The 16,620-nt window shown below is 30.5% G+C and overlaps 1 protein-coding gene across 1 annotated transcript in view; it reads right to left on the reverse strand.

The window, feature by feature from the left end:
- Positions 1-16,620, reverse strand: part of LOC145291080 (uncharacterized) — an 86,791-nt gene that overhangs the window by 50,637 nt on the left and 19,534 nt on the right. The window contains exons 5-9 of the mRNA XM_080136595.1: positions 13,579-13,605; positions 10,664-10,717; positions 9,459-9,515; positions 7,311-7,579; positions 6,709-6,841 (exon numbers count right to left, since the gene is read on the reverse strand). Coding sequence (XP_079992721.1) covers positions 6,709-6,841; positions 7,311-7,579; positions 9,459-9,515; positions 10,664-10,717; positions 13,579-13,605 — 540 coding nt within the window. The remainder of the gene's footprint in view (positions 1-6,708; positions 6,842-7,310; positions 7,580-9,458; positions 9,516-10,663; positions 10,718-13,578; positions 13,606-16,620) is intronic.

The following is a 16,620-nucleotide window of genomic DNA, read 5'->3' on the forward strand; positions in this document are numbered from 1 at the left end:
TTTTGAGAGGTTAAAAATAGAAAATAGAAAAATAAATAAAAATAAATAAAAGCTAACAAAAAATTTTAAATTTTATACTGAAACGATTGTAAAAAATCGGAACTTTTGGAAGTATTGGAATCGGAAAAATGTGTCCCTATTTTACGAGCGGCACATACCAGGGAGGGGCGGTATTTTGTGAGGTTAAAAATAGAAAATAGGAAAAATAAAAGCTAACAAAAAATTTGAAATTTCATACCGCAAAGGTTGTAAAAAAATCGGAACATTTGGAGGTATTGAAATCGTAAAAATGTGTCCCTATTTTACGAGCGGTACATGTCAAGGGAGGCATTTTGAAAGGGTAAAAATAGAAAAAAATAAAAATTAACAAAAATCTGAAGTTTTATACCGAAAATGTTGTAAAAAAATCGGAAATTTTGGAGGTATCGGAATCGGAAAAATGTGTCCCTAATTTACAGTTCCAAAACCGATTGTTATAAATTTTTAATTTAATTTTTCATTATTGGTACTAATGATAAATATTTATTGTTTTTAAATTATCACTAAAACTAAAATGATAATACCATCAAAATACGATGTAAATTTATTTTATTTGTAAAACAAAGTTTTAAAAAAAGTTGCATAAATTCTCTAGATAACCTTTTAAAGAAAGCAGTTGATTTTCATGTTCCAAAAAATGTTGAAAAATTAAACAAAACATTTTTGTCAAGAAAAATACTTTCAAATATCACTGATAATTAAATGATACAACGGAACATTAGCAACAGAAAATTACATAAATTTGGAATTGTAGAAACATTAAGTTAGTACGGAATAAAAATCGACTGTAAACAGATTTTATGATCGTCATATCAAGGAATATAATTTTTGATGTTATTTCTTTCTTGCTCATTAATTTCGTTTCACTAAAATTTGCGTTTCATTCCATATTTTACATCCGTTTGTGGCTGTCATCTTGCATATGACTTTAGTCAAGATTGTCCATTCCTTGTATTTTTCTATAACATTTTCTTAAATAAGGGTATACTTTGAAAAGTATTTAATTATTACTTAAATTATTTTTGGGGGTTTGCTTTACAATACAGAGAGATCCAAAAAAGTGGGAAAAACATCAAATATACAAACAAAAAAATCTTCCCATTGGCTATAAAAGTTACTTTGCAACATACCTGAATCATTTACTGGTGATTTAAAGTAGTTTTAAATGCTCTTTATTTCACCTTAAATATTAACTTATTAAGAGTCGTAAGAATTCAAAAAGACAACCCCCCCCTTTCGTCTTTGTGAGGTAGGAGCGAGGAGCTTCATTTTCAGATTTTTTTTCGTGCACGTATTTGAAAACTGAACCGCTCAAAAATAGAAAATAAAATATTCAACAGAATGGAAAAGTGGTCAAAAACATAACATTTAACAATAAAATAAAATGAAAGACCCTTTCCCTGTAAGTTTATTGCTTTTTTTTTTGGGGGGGGGGGAGTAGTGACAGGTCTCTCTCTCTCTCTCTCTCTCTCTCTCTCTCTCTCTCTCTCTCATATATATATATATATATATATATATATATATATATATATATATATGTATATATTTTAAGAGTTAGGTATCTCAGAAAAAATATTTTATGGGGGTGGTTATCTCAGCTTTTGTGGTACTATTATAGAACAATACAAGAAGGTGCTTATGCAGAGAAATGCCATGCTATTTTTAAAAATAGAATTTTTAATTTTCTTTCAGAATATTTGTGTGAATCTTCAAAGAAGGTACCATAATGAAGAGAATGAAGGGAGTGGTGCCGCATTCTGTTAAAAGCGAAAAACAAAAGAAGAGGAAGCAAAAAAAGAATAAAGGCACGCTGTTGAAATTCATGGAAACATCTTCTTTGACCAAAACGGCCGAAACTAAAGTCGAAAATCATGCTGAAACTGAAGATGAAGTTGATATTACTAACGTTGATCCTGTAACTTTGAAAGTCGACATTAACAGTGTTGATACATCAAAAACTGTTAATGATGATGATGCACCTGAAGTTGAAGAATTGGAAAGGCAATCATTAGTTGGCGTGAAGACATACACTGCAACTGATTTTACAGATGTTGGTATATGGCCAGTTGAGATTAATCGTAAAATTCACGCTATGCTTGTTCGGCAGGGATCTGCCACTGTAGAGCACCTTGGTCATGAATTCAAGGAAGTAGTCCGACCAGGAAAAAAATGGTTCTGCCGGGAATTGCGCAACAATGAGACAATTTTGAGAAAATGGATGGTGTATTCTCCTTCCAGAGAAACCTTATTTTGCTTCTGCTGCAGACTGTTTTCAACTGGACTGTCGAGTTTTTCTGCTGATGTGGTTTTTACGAATTGGTGGAAGTTAAATCCAAAAGTATATGAACATGAAGCTAACACATCTCATGATCAAGCGTTTCTCAACTGAAAGGATCTAGATATCCGACTTGCTGAAGGAAAGGTAGTTGACAAAGTAGAGCAACATCTTATTCAAAAGGCAACTAAGAAGTGGCGGGAAATTCTAGCTATATTGCTGGACATCATCAGGTTTCTCGCCAAGCAGAATCTGGCACTACAGGGTCACTGGGAAGACATCCATAATGATGAAAGAGATCAAGAAAACAAAGGGAATTTTTTAGAATTGGTAAATTTATAGGCCAAGTAATGACCCTGTGCTCGATAAACATTTGGTGAAAATTAACCTGGGAAAGAAAATCGCTACTGCTTATCTGTCACCAGAAATTCAAAATGAATTTATGGGCATTTTGGCGAAGCAGGTGAGAAAGAAAATCATCAATCAGATCAAGGAAAGCAAATATTTTTGCATAATTTTTGATAGCACTCCTGATGTATCTCACAAGGACCAGATGAGTGAGGTGTTGCGCTACATAAAAATTGACAAAAATAAAGTGACAGTGGGGGAGTCGTTTCTCCGCTTCATCAAGACAAAAGGTAAAAGCACAAAGGACATTTCTAAACTGATTTTGAGACAATTGGAGAACGATGGGATTCAGATTGGTGACTGTATTGGCCAGGCATTTTTGACAATGCTTCTATTATGGCAGGCTACCAATCGGGTGTGCAGAAACAAATCTTCAAAATCAACCCAAAAGCTCTATTTGTGCCATGCACTAACAATTCATTAAATCTGGCTTGTGTACATGCCGCTTCTCTAGCGGTTCACTCTATTACATTTTTTGGCATACTGGCTGGTTATTTCCATTCTTTTCTGCATTTACACATCGCTGGAACGTCTTGATTCAGTTGACCAGTCTAAGTATCAAGCGGACTGTGGAAACAAGATGGAGTAGTCAAGCAGATGCTGTAAATATTGTGATAAAAAAAATTATTGGAAGTCATCATTGTTTGGAACAGCTCACAGAAGGAGAAAATGCAACCACAAGATTAGATGCATCTTTAATTCTTCATTCGGTATTGTTGTTTTTTTTTTTGTTTTTTTTTTTTAATTACATTTTCACCCCAAACAAGGCACATTGCCACTTTGGTGTAGGGGGCTACTATCAGGGGAAACATCTATTGGGGTACTATGTAGGGATTAGGGCAGCGAGATGTTGGTTCACGTTGCACTTGAACTTATGCATGTCAGTACAGTTGGGGAAGCAGTGACCTGGAATGGAATTCCAAAGTCTAGCAGTTCTGGGGAAGAAACTACTGGAGTAGAAAGATCTTTTACATCTAGGGATCTCTACAGTGTGGGGGTGGGATTTTGCAGATTGTCGGGTCTGTCGAGGGTGTTCACGTCGTGGGGGCACAAGTGCTTGCAGTTCTTCAGAGCATTCACCATTATAATACTTGTAGAACAGGCAGAGGGATGCAACGTTTCGACGATGCAACAGAGGCTGAAGCTTAGATGCCAGTTCAGGGCCTATCAGATTTGCGACTCTTTTGAACCCTGTCAAGGAGCGAGAGACTAGTAGCCGATGCACCAGCCCAAATATGACAGCAATACTCCATACATGGGCGAATAGTGGCCTTATAGAGGTACAGGATACTTTCGGGTGTTAGAAGTTTTCTAGCACAGTAGAGAGAGCCCACCTTCCTCGCAGCGGCCCTGGCAATGCCCTCGATGTAATTGTTCCAACTCATGTTTCCTGTGAACGTTAGGCCAAGGAGCTTGAGAGACGTACTCTCACTGTTTCTGTTTATTTTATTTCCAAGCCTATGGAAAACTATTCTCCCAGAAATCAATGATGCCCAGAAGTATCTGCAAGAAAAGGGACTGGATCTGCAACAAAGTTCTGTCAAGCTGAGGGCGTTGAGAGATTGCCTTCTTCAGAATAGAGAAAAATGGCGGACACTGCAATAGATGAGTAAAAAAACTCTGCTCTGAAATGGGGATAAGCATGGAGTATTGTATCTACAAAAAGAAACAAATGGTGCAGCACTGGAGTTTGATACTGAGTTGAGGCGGGAAATAGACAAGTGGACTGAAGAAATATCTTGGAGATTTCAGCAAGTCCACAATCTTGCAAGTAAATACGCTTTTCTTACACTGTCAAATCTGTTTGATGATAATTATGATTGTCAGCTTGGTGAAATTGATGAAGATATAGAAAAAGATAAATTCTTTGTCAAAAGGAAGAGATTACAGTATTTTGTGAAAACTTCAGGAAAAGACAAAATCAATGAACCTCTTGAACTTTTGAAATTTGTACAGGGATACAACCTTGGGGATTCCGTTCCTAATATTGTGATCTTGCTGTGCATTTTTCTTACTCAAGCTATTAGCGTTGCCAGCTGCAAGTGCTTTTTCTTGAAACTGAAGCTTATAAAAAACTACCTTTGATCAAAAATGAGCCAGACAAGGCTTACAGAGTTGGCAATCCTCTGCATAGAGTGGGAACTCGTCGATAGAGTTATTGATAACTTTGCCAAAAAAAAAGCGTGAAAAGTATGTTTGTAAATTTTCAACTGACTTAATTCCTTGCGATAGTTCACTCACAAAAAATACATTTATAGCCTTATTTTCAATTTATAAATACATTTATTTTAAAAAAAATTTGAATCCATTTTTAAAAGGATTAAAACATTATTAATAACAACAACTTTCTTAAATTTTGTGCTTAAACCAAACGATTACACACAAGGATTTCAAAAAGCACGGATATAAGATGTTTTTTTCTCTTCGAGCGGCTCGACCTCTTAATAATAATATTATGAAGAAAAAGAAAAGAAAACTACATCGGACAATCCTCTCATTTACACAGCCATGTTTTTTGTGAAAATTCGGAAATAACAACAATAAAAAAGTAAATAAAATGATTTTATTATTTCTTAATCTTTTCATGTTTTCAAATGTTCTCATTTAAATTTATAAATTCAAATTTCAAATATTCTCATTTAAATTTATAAAAAATTGTTTTCTAAAATGTGCGACTTTCTATTTCTTAAATGTTGCGCTTCCACCGAGCACACGGATTTCAAAAAACGCTGATAGAAGACGTTTTTTTTCTCTTCGAGAGGCTCGACCTCTTAATAATAACTTTATGAAGAAAAAGAAAAGAAAACTACATCGGACTATCCTCTCTTTGATACAGCCATGTTATTTAGCAAAAATTCGGTCTTTAACAACAACAAAAAAGTAAATAAAAAATATTTTATCATTTCATAACATTTTCAGATGTCCAAATGCTCTCATTTAAATTTCTTATTATATTTGTTTGTGTAGCCAATTAATTTAACTTAACATTTTTTTTGTAATTTGAATTATATGATTTCGTTTGGAAAAAAAATATTATGATGGATCCTGCACAAATTTGGTTGCACAGAAACAAGTTTAAGCATTTCCATTTTGGACGCCAAGATGTAAACATCAATCACCAGAGGTAGTATCTCCTCTATCCAGGTAGCCATGTTATTATTATAACAATGCTTAATCTAATATTAGTGAACCACTTAAATCTATTCTATTTTACTTATTGGTTTTGTTTCTTTTTTTTCTTAACAACTTATCTCCATTTTTAAAGTTAAGTGTCCATATTCGCATATTTCTGTGTATGAGATGTACTTCTAAAATAATTAGCCAATCATTATAAATTTTTGAACACATCTGTTAAGTGTAAAGATGATAAACGTGGACTACAATTAGTTTAATTTAGTTTTATGCAAAGAGAGCAAAGATGGGAGGGGAAGCTATTCATGAAAATTCAGATGCGTCCGATTTTTGTAAGATCTTGATTAGAACTATTAGACATCACTTAATAAATATTCCCAAAATTAAAAAAAAAATGTAAGTTTTGTAAAGTGCATATAAACACAACCTCTAATTTGAAAATTCAAATATTTTAAGTTGACATTAAATTTGATCTATAGTCATTAGACAACAATCAAACAAGATTTTCTGAATTTTAATTTCTTCCCAAGAACCCTTAATCTTAAGCTTTAAATTTCAGATATTTTCTACAATTAAAATAATGTAATAGATTTTAATTAAAATTGGAATAAGGATTCTAGGAATAAAGATTATTAGTATAATATATTTATTTTAATTGTGGTAAGGGACATAGATGTTGTGCAACACATTTCTGTCCTGATTTAATATAAAACTAATAACAAATGTTTAACAAAACTTCAACTGTATATCAAAATGTGAAATATAAACATACCTAAGGATGATAATTAAATAAGGTGTATAAAAAAATTAAAGATTGAAAATAATAACTAAAAATTATCTTCTGGAATACTTACATGTTTTTTTACAGCACTTTATGCTCAAATCCATACAAACACCATGATTCAAATCAATCTTTCTAAAAGTAAGTTTTATGGTCTTAACTTTTAAAGTTTCAGAAAACTTTATGGAATCATCAGTATGCAAGTTCTGTGAATAAATTTATTACAATTCTTTTAGTTTTTATCAATGTGAATATAAATTAAAATACATTCAATGTTTATATTATTTTTACTTAATGCTTTCACATAACATTCAATATTTGTATGTTTCATACTTTAATCTATTCAAACATAATATATTTCTTTAAAAAAATGTTTTATTTTTTAATATTTTAATAACTAAAAACGTTGATAGATTTTCATAATAAGTAAAATAACTTAAAACCTCGAAGAAACATTTACAAAATTAATGATATTGATTTGACATATTTTATACATATCATGACAATAAAATTAGTCAGTTGGATCATTTACATTCTTTAATGTTTACACATATCAAATGATATAGTAGAGTAAATTATATTTATTGCTTATTTGTTTCATAATAAACTTAAGTTATATTTATTAAATATAAAATTGTAAAAATTTGTACATATTAATAAAACAATTTTACTTACTGTAAATTCTTCTACAATATCATTTTCATAAGTAACTTTTAGGTCAAAATCTTTTATATTATCTGATCCCAAAACATTCAAAGAAAACAGAATTTTCGGCACATTGAATTCAACTGTTAGAAAAGGATGTTCATCATCTTTTCTAAAAGAGAAGGTTCTGTCATCAGGAACTATATCTTCAATATCTTTAGCATTAGTCGATGGTGTAATAGTCACATTGCCTGCATTAATATTAACTAATGTGATTACTTCATAAAGATCACAAGGACCTACAAAACAGAAAGAAAGGTGTCGTGTACATATGAGTATATATATATATATATATATATATATATATATATATATATATTATTATTATTATTATTACTACTACTACTACTACTACTACTACTACTACTACATCTTCAGTGGACTGTCATACTAATATTTTTTTGTATTCTTTTTAAATACTTCAATAATATCACTAATCTCTCACATTTTTACTACAGTTTATTTGCCTAACCTGGATTCATTTTAGAAAAAAACACAATGTTAATGTCAACAAGACTGCCAAAGAAATTTTAATTTTTCTCAACTAATTCAGTCAGTAGTTCTGCCAGCAAAGACTGGAAATACTGGATAAAGATCTTTGAAAATTTCCTCTAGTCTCTAAGAGATAAACGTACAGATGATTCAATGAAATTTAAGTTATTAATTAACTAGATAACACTCTTGATACTCAAGGGTGAAAATGATATGGCTACACTTGGGAAACTTATGTAAAGCTGATAAATTTTTTGCCCACCATATTCTCATACTTAAAAACCAGAAGACTGATGAGAATCTAGTTCAGTATATTGTCAACTTAGTAATGATTGCAATTTTAAACCAGTGATAGTGTAGTTTGATCGTTAAATTTATCTGGGATGCCTTTCTCAATGGGTTACTGTTTACAAACAAGACTCATTGAGAATAGATCTGCCGAATTTAAACACTGCTTATACTTATATTGTGGCACTAGAAAGTGCTAGCAAACAGTTATATTGAACCCACTACTAGAAACGCCACTTCTACTGATGCCTTTGATCAACCTACAGCAAACCTATTCATCATACATAGCTAGTAGCAAGAACTGTTACTTTTATGGCTTAAAATATCGCTGCAGAACTCTGGCAAGAAATGTTCTCTGCAAAAAGGACTACTACATAAATCTAGCCAACATACTACTACTTTAAATTTTGTTATGATAATGGAATCATTAATGTGTTAAACACATGTCTACTAAGAGAAATAATACCTATCATACAATATCTTGGGCTTATCATCACTCTCACAGTTGGAATTATCAGCATGACCTCTACATCTTTCTTATCCAAAATTAGAGGCACTTGTTCAGTTAATCTATTGGTAGGAAATAAAGATTACTGCTGAGAAATAGGCAGTGTTGATTTGTGTTATGATATACTATTGAATCATGATTTGTTAAAACTCTTCCACTTCTTTCTTATTTGAGAGACACTTACTAGAACTGATTATGTGATCTTGTCACCATAAGTATTCACTTCACTTCCTTGTTTGCCCATCTTTCACCTGATTGTAAGCTCATAGCTGTAATATTCTGTTACTTTTCAGATCCTAATAAAATCTCTATTGATTCAGACATAAAATAATTATTATGGGAGTAAGTACTGGGTAAGGACTATGAAGCCAGAGCCATATTGCTTGACAAATCCAAAGCCTTTGACAAGATCTGGTATAAAGGTTTACTTAGAAAAATCAATTTTTCTAGTATTACTGAATCAAAATTGAATATAATCAGATATTTCTTAACTAAATATAAATAACCCTAACAAACCTGACTAGCAGCAAAATCACATCCCTTTATTGTAGAGGTCCCAAAATACTAGAAAACTTTTTACACTGATAGCTTCTACTCTCAAACTGCTTGCCTTAGGAATTCGCCTCCTGCTCTCTGTTTCCTCAACTGTACTAGCATACAAAAATTAAAATGTATAGTGTATAAACAGACATTTTAAACCACAACTCTGTACTTAAGTTCCCCTCTAGAAATCTGATCCCTAAGCACAGTAGCTCCTTACATACTAGTGGCAATATACCTATTTAAAAATTTAAAAGAATAATTTTTTTTTAGTTGTAAGAGAAAATTACCTTCAGTTGTTGTTATAGGAATGCTAACTGTAGTTAAACTGGTTGTTTTCCGAGGACCTATAAATCCAACAAGAATTATTATATGTTTGTTGAGAACAGAAATTCAATAGTATTTAATACCATATACCAAATATAATATATAGAATTATTTGGTGCTTCTCCAGAACACTTCCTTTATAAAAAAAACAAAATTAAAAAAAAAATCTGTATGATGTACATTCCTATGACAGAGAAAATGTCATACACCAAATATCACATAAATTGATTAAGTAGTTTTATTTTTAAATAACAAAAAAAAAATCAAATTTTATGGCTAAACAACAAGCAACTATCTCACAACCCATTTTGAAAAATGACGGAAGAAACAAGGGAGATAATTCCAAAGAATTAAAACTTTTGTGAGATTTTAGAAAGCCATTTTTAACATGGAGAGGGAGGATTGGTAAAATAATTTTCTTTATAAAAATAAAACTATTTGATCAACTTATATAGCTTTTATTGTCTGATATTTTCTTTTCATTATGAATACATACATCATGCAGATTAGTTTTTATTTTAGTTTTTTTCATGAGGAGGGAGAATTCTGGACAAGCACCAGATATTTTAATGATTTTTGTAAAATTTTATAACCATTCTACTTTATTAATTTTATATTAAACATTATGTAACACATTACATTGTTCATGTACTTTTATTTTTAAATTAATATTGTTTTTACACAATGTGAATAAGTTTAATAATTACAATTAATGCTTAACAATTCAAATCAATGTCATTTATTAAAGTATTCAATTAATTGATTATTTACCTATCATTAGAGAAAATAACATGCATTCTGATGAAAATATGGTTTAATAATTATAGAAATGCAAAACTGGCTATAACATTTGGGCTAAGAAAAAATCCAAAAAGTATTTATTACTATCTAACAAACTATAGTGTTAATAACATAGTTGGATAAAGGCTTTATCATTCATTAGACATGCATAGATTATTTGCTAAAATCCATGATATAACTAATCTAACTTTCATAGAAATAAAATATAAAACTTTCATAAATATAGGTTAGAAATTTTATAACTGAAATGTATTTCTTAAGAAATTTCTAAAAAATAAGAAACAAATCTATTACTTTTTTCACTTTTTTATAAGAGTCATTTAATGTATTCTTAACTTAGTGAAATAGAAAATTAACAATATTTTACCTTCTGTAGTAATAGGTATGCTAATTGTAGATATACTGGGTGTTGTTGAAATACCTATAAATCCAAAAAAAATACTGTTTGTTAATAATAGAGATTAAATAATGTTTAATAGCATATAAGAAAGCAATAAGATTTTTGGAAATGTGATAACTACTCAATTTAATTATGTCTGTATAAAATTAAGGTAACCCATGATTACATCGTTTTATTTTTTAGTCAATATGATCTATACTAAACTAAAATCTCTTCACAAAATGAACTAGTTTAATTTAATAAGTTAAATTAAAAGCTTAATAATTCAAATCAAAGTAATTCCTATAAATACTTATACTATCATAGAAAATAAATACTATCTTATATTCTGTTAAAAACATAAGTAAAATATTATGCTTTGGAATAGGTAAGATAACTATAAAAATACTGACTGTTACTGAAGTAACTTAGATGTGCAAAAGAACTATCATGTGTTTGCTATTATTCATTAACAGGATCCATGTTCTAGCATTTCTTAACAAAATTATCTTAGAAAGTATTTGTAACATATTTGTATATTTATATAAAATAGTAAGCAACTATATATATAGTGCATATGCGATGTGTGAATTTAGAAACTATAATTATGGTAATCTAGCATTTATTTCTTGTAACAGTATAAGATATATTGTTCAAAATAAAAAGTTAAATTTATAAAACCACTTTGCTTTGACAGTTATGATCTTCCATACAAATGTCTGTAAGAAGGTGATACAATCTAAAAAAAGGGAATTATGATTTGGAGAAATCGTAAACAAAATAGCAGTCCACCATTTCCCTTTTGTAAAAGTGTAGATAAAGTTTAAATAAAAGAGAAGGTTAATAAAAATGAAATCTTGTAGATTTTAAAATGAGTATTTTTCTGTAGGATTAAAAATAGTGATTTTTAGTTGAAGAATATATAATAAGTGTAAACCAGTATTTGTATTTATGTAAAAGTTTATATTTTTAATTAAAAGAATATATTAAGTAGAGACACATAAAATGTTCACCGTTTTAATACTTGAAAGTAAAATGAAATTTTAGGAGCTCATAAGTGAAAGAAAATTTTAATTGTTTTATGAATATATATTACATATAACCATGAAATTTTACAAGCAGTGAAGTGGAAATTATTGATTATACTATATATTTTAACCAAGTGATAAAATAGCAGTTAGAAGGCTTCTGACTGACAGAGGGATGCCTTCTTCAACTAAATCTATAACATTATTAATCAGAAGGAAAACTGTTAGATTAAATAAAAAAGTCGCTTTGAAATATTTTTTGAGCAAGATAAAACAGTATGTGCACTTTGTAATGTATTAAAATTTTTATGCAGTTTTTTTATTTTGTTTATGAATCGATTATATAGGGTAAAATCACACTTTGCTTTATATTTAAGATTACAAATTTGCATCAATTATTAGTTAAGATCCATGATATAATTAATCTACTTTCCATAGAAAATTCTTCAGCCTCCTTCAAAACTTTGTATATTCTCCTTCCTGCTTCCGTCTTTACCAAGAGCAGAGTTTAGAATCTGTTCTAGCATCATTTAATAAGATTTAGGGTTGTATATGTTTCTTCTCTAGAGAAAATTGCCTTATTTATATAATGATACTAGATCACCACTGACCGTTGGGTTAGTATTTGTTTATTATATTAAATATATAATTTATTTCTTGATTACAATCATTTTATTTTGGTTATTTGCTTTTCCCATCTCTCTCTCTCAAAATAAAATTGCTTTATAATTATACTAAATCACCTTTTACCCTTTGCCTATTATATTATTAAATATATAATTTTATTCCTGATAAAAATCATTCATTTTCAGTCACTCTTCCTCTCTTTTTTTCTTTTCTCTCTTTTCTAGAGAAAATTTCTTTATTTATATAATGATATTAAATCACCTTTAACCCATCAGGTTAGTATTTGTATGTTATATTATTAAATATATAATTTCTTTCTTGAGAATAATCATTTACTTTTATCTGCTCTTTCTTTCCCTCTCTCGTCTAAAAACAATTGCCATATTTATGACTAATGGAGATTTGGTATATGTCTGTCTGCCTCCATCCATGCACACATGCACCTGGATGGAGACAGTGCAATAAGCAACAACTAAAAAGAACTTAAGAGAATGAGAACAAGTGGCATGTGGTAGGAAAGATGGGAAATCGTTTTTTAATGTCACAAGATTCATCTCACTTCCCTACCTTCTCTATAAATCATTTGAAGTCTTAGCCTTCATGGCAAAATTAACATTTTCAGTTTTCAGAGAGAACTATCATAATTAAGGAGGAAAAGGAAGGCAAGGAAAGACAAAAATAGAGATAGAAAAAGAGAAAAACAGGAACACAGAAAGAAAGATAAAGCGAGACAGAGGAAGAAATAAATAAAATCCGACAAAAAAATAATGAGCTAAGGAATTATCAATTTGACAGGAATCAGCTGTATCTTCTTAAAAAAGAGGTTTTCCACTAAAAAGCATATAATTCACATCCTCGGGATTTAAGCAGAAATCTGCCTATAATGGAGAAAAAAAAGTGGAATTCTACTAAAAGTCTGTGATCTTCTCACCTTACCTTATATATTACAAATGGAGATTTGGTATCACTTTGTCTGAAGCCAATGTATACTATTTTTTCTATGGATGTACGCTCTTAATTCTCAGTTCAGAAGAAGGGATAATATCTGTTCTGTTGTCATTATACTATCCTCCCAAAGATTAACTCTGTGTGTGTGTGGGGGGGGGAGTAGTATATGTTCATTCACTCATTAATTACTTTTTCATATTTTCATAAAATATTTCACATCTTCGAATAATTGAAATTAAAATCATTTATAGACATCATTTAATTAATTCTTAACAATGAAATAGAAAATGAATATCTTACCTTCTATCGTAGATATAGTGGACATTACTGAAGAACCAATAAATACAACAAAGATATGTTTATTGAGAATAGAAATACAATAATATCTAGTAGCATATAACAAATCATAACATTATATTATAATTTATTGTGAAATTTTATAACTGTTCTATTTTATTAATATCTGCATAAAAATTAACAGAAAATTATATTGTTTATATAATTTTATTTTTAAGTCAAGTTAGTTTCTAAATTAAACAGGTTTATTATTTGAAATCTAATCTAATAATTTAAATTAAAAATTTTTATAGAAGTATTCAATTAAATGAGTACACTGGCCAACACTTATTTTACTGTTAGAAAGTTATTAAGTGATTTAAGATAATTAAATATGTTGAATCCTAAATATACTCTATTATTTCTTATAAGGCCAGATTTTTAGTGTACCAGAAATAGAATTATTTCATTTATTTTTTTGTTTCAAAAAGAATGATCCTATTTCATGATTAAATATTTTATAAAGAAAAAATAGCAAAAATAAAGCTTATAATACAAGTATTCTACTTACAGTCAAGTTTTCTTTTACATGTTACAAGTGCTTGATATACATACCCGCCCCCCTTGCAGCACGAACAACATCAATATATGATATGGGAATTCTTCCCAAATGCGTCAAAACGCATCAGGATCAATTGAATTGATCACTGTTGTCATTTGATGTTTCAAGTTTTCCAGGTCAGTTGGTAACTATTACAAACCCCCAGAGAAAAAAATCACAAACTGTGAGGTCAAAAGATCTAAGAGGCCAAGCACAAACAGCAATGTCTTGGATCCCTATCTGACCAAGTCATTGCTGAGGCAGTTTTTCATTTAAAAGTGTTCTAACTGATAAGCTCCAGTGGGGAGGTGCTCAATCTTGTTGAAAAATGAATCTATTTGAATCAGCTTCAATTAATGGGAAGAGTCAGTTTTGTAACATACCCTTATATTCTTGCTCTGTAACAGAGTTTCTCCTCAAAAAAAAAAAAAAAAAAGTGGCCTATAAATGTTGTTGCAAGATACAGCACAGAAAATGTTTACTTTAGGGGAATCTCTTTTATGTCGAATAATTTATTGAGAATTTTCGATTCCCCAAATTCGCACATTATATCAGTTGGCTTTGCCATTCAGATGAAAAGTGGCTTCATCACTGAAAATTAACAGTGGACAGAAGTTTTTGTTGTCCTCCATCGTTTGCAGCATCTGATTGCAAAATTCCATTTGTCATAGGTAGTCATTGTTTTTAAATGCTTGAAGAAGCTGCAGACTGTATGGTTTTAATTGCAGCCACTTTTTAAGCACACATCATAATGTTGGTTGAGGAATTGCCAGCTCACGACTTGCATGGCGAGTAGATTTCCTTAGATTTGGAGTAAACGCAACGTGGATTCTCTCTATATCTTCCTCTGAAGTTCACGGTCACCCAGGACTTTTGCCTTTACCCAGACACACACTCTCTTCAAACTGTTTAAAACACCTTTGGATGTTTTTAGAAGGAGCATCACAATTGAATTTCATTCTGAATGCACGCTGCACTATAATCACTGATTTAGTTTTTGCAAACTCAAGAGCATAAAAAGCCTTCTGTTGACAGGTTGCCATTTTTTTTTTTGCTATCACTGCCAGATGCATAAGTCACAAGATAATCATAGAAAAGTGATCTTTCAACTTTCAAACACCCACTCCCTCATTCTGATTCATACATTTACTTACAAAATATTTGATCATGAAATAGAGTCATTAATTTTTAATTACTTTATATTTTGAACTGCATAAATTTCTATTTCCTCAAATTAAAGAAGTAAAATCTCACCATTTCCTTTTATATAATTGTATCAACTTATAGCCTTATTTCAAAAGTAAACATACCTAATATTTCGCCTAGATTATATAAAATCATGATTTTTAAGAACAATTGTCTCCAGATGCAAGTGCAAAAGCCAGTAAAACAAAATATTTTTGTCAAAAACAATCAAATTTACAGTAATAAAGAATTTTAAATAAAGCAACCAATTGCATAAAAATCTAGTCATAGCTTTGTGGTTTCAGAGAAAATTTGGAACCACATTTACAGATGATTCTAAATAGAAGACTCAATATGCGGGTCATTCAATAAGTAATGCTTTGATCTACTTCCATTTGTCTGATTAAGCTGAATTTTTGCATATGCAATAATTTATATCTCTATGGGTTACATGGAAACTTACAACTCTAAACTAATTGTAGTTTCTGATTTACAAGTGTTTGAGCTTAGTCAGATGTGAAATGTAGCATGTTAAATGTTGGGTAGTGGTCCAATTCTTGTATTTGAAAGGGTGCACACCACAGGAGACTCTTGATGAAATGAAAGAAGCATACGTCCTATCATATTACCTTGTAAAATGCAGACATCATGAGTTCAAACATGGTCAGAAATCTGTAGAAACAGCTTCCAGACCTGATCGTACCCCTGCTGCCATTGATGAGACATTTGTTTATCAAGTTGAGTCAAACAATTTGGAAGATCGACACATGATTACTTGCCAAATAACTCAAGAGGTCAAACTTAGGCTAGGATCTGTGAAAACTATCATTCATAACCATTTGCATATGCATAAGGTATCTGCCACATGGATTCTCAGGTTGCTGACACTGTTCCAGAAGCTAGAACATGTTGAGTGTCCAAGGATGAATTTGGATATGTGTCAGGTAGATCAGTCAAAGCTTTTCAAAGGATTGAGTATGCAGGATAAAACCTGAGTATATTACTATGATCTAGAGACCAAAGCCCAGTCAATGCAGTGAAAATACTTGGACTTACCACCTCCAAAGAAGGCAAATGCACAGCCCTCTGCTGGCATGGTCATGTTCAGTCTTCTAGAACCAGGATAGATTAGTGATGAAAATTCTCTGGTAAAGAGTACTATAATTATAAGAGCCTATTATGTTTCACTTTTCAGTAAATTAAGAGAAGCTATCAAACTCCACAAGCAAGGCAAGATCATCAAAAGTATCCTTCTTCTGCAAGACGATGCTCTGGTCCAC

Source organism: Euprymna scolopes, chromosome 12, assembly GCF_053919585.1.
Source record: "Euprymna scolopes isolate OS-2025 chromosome 12, ASM5391958v1, whole genome shotgun sequence".
Classification (NCBI taxonomy): Eukaryota; Metazoa; Mollusca; class Cephalopoda; order Sepiida; family Sepiolidae; genus Euprymna; species Euprymna scolopes.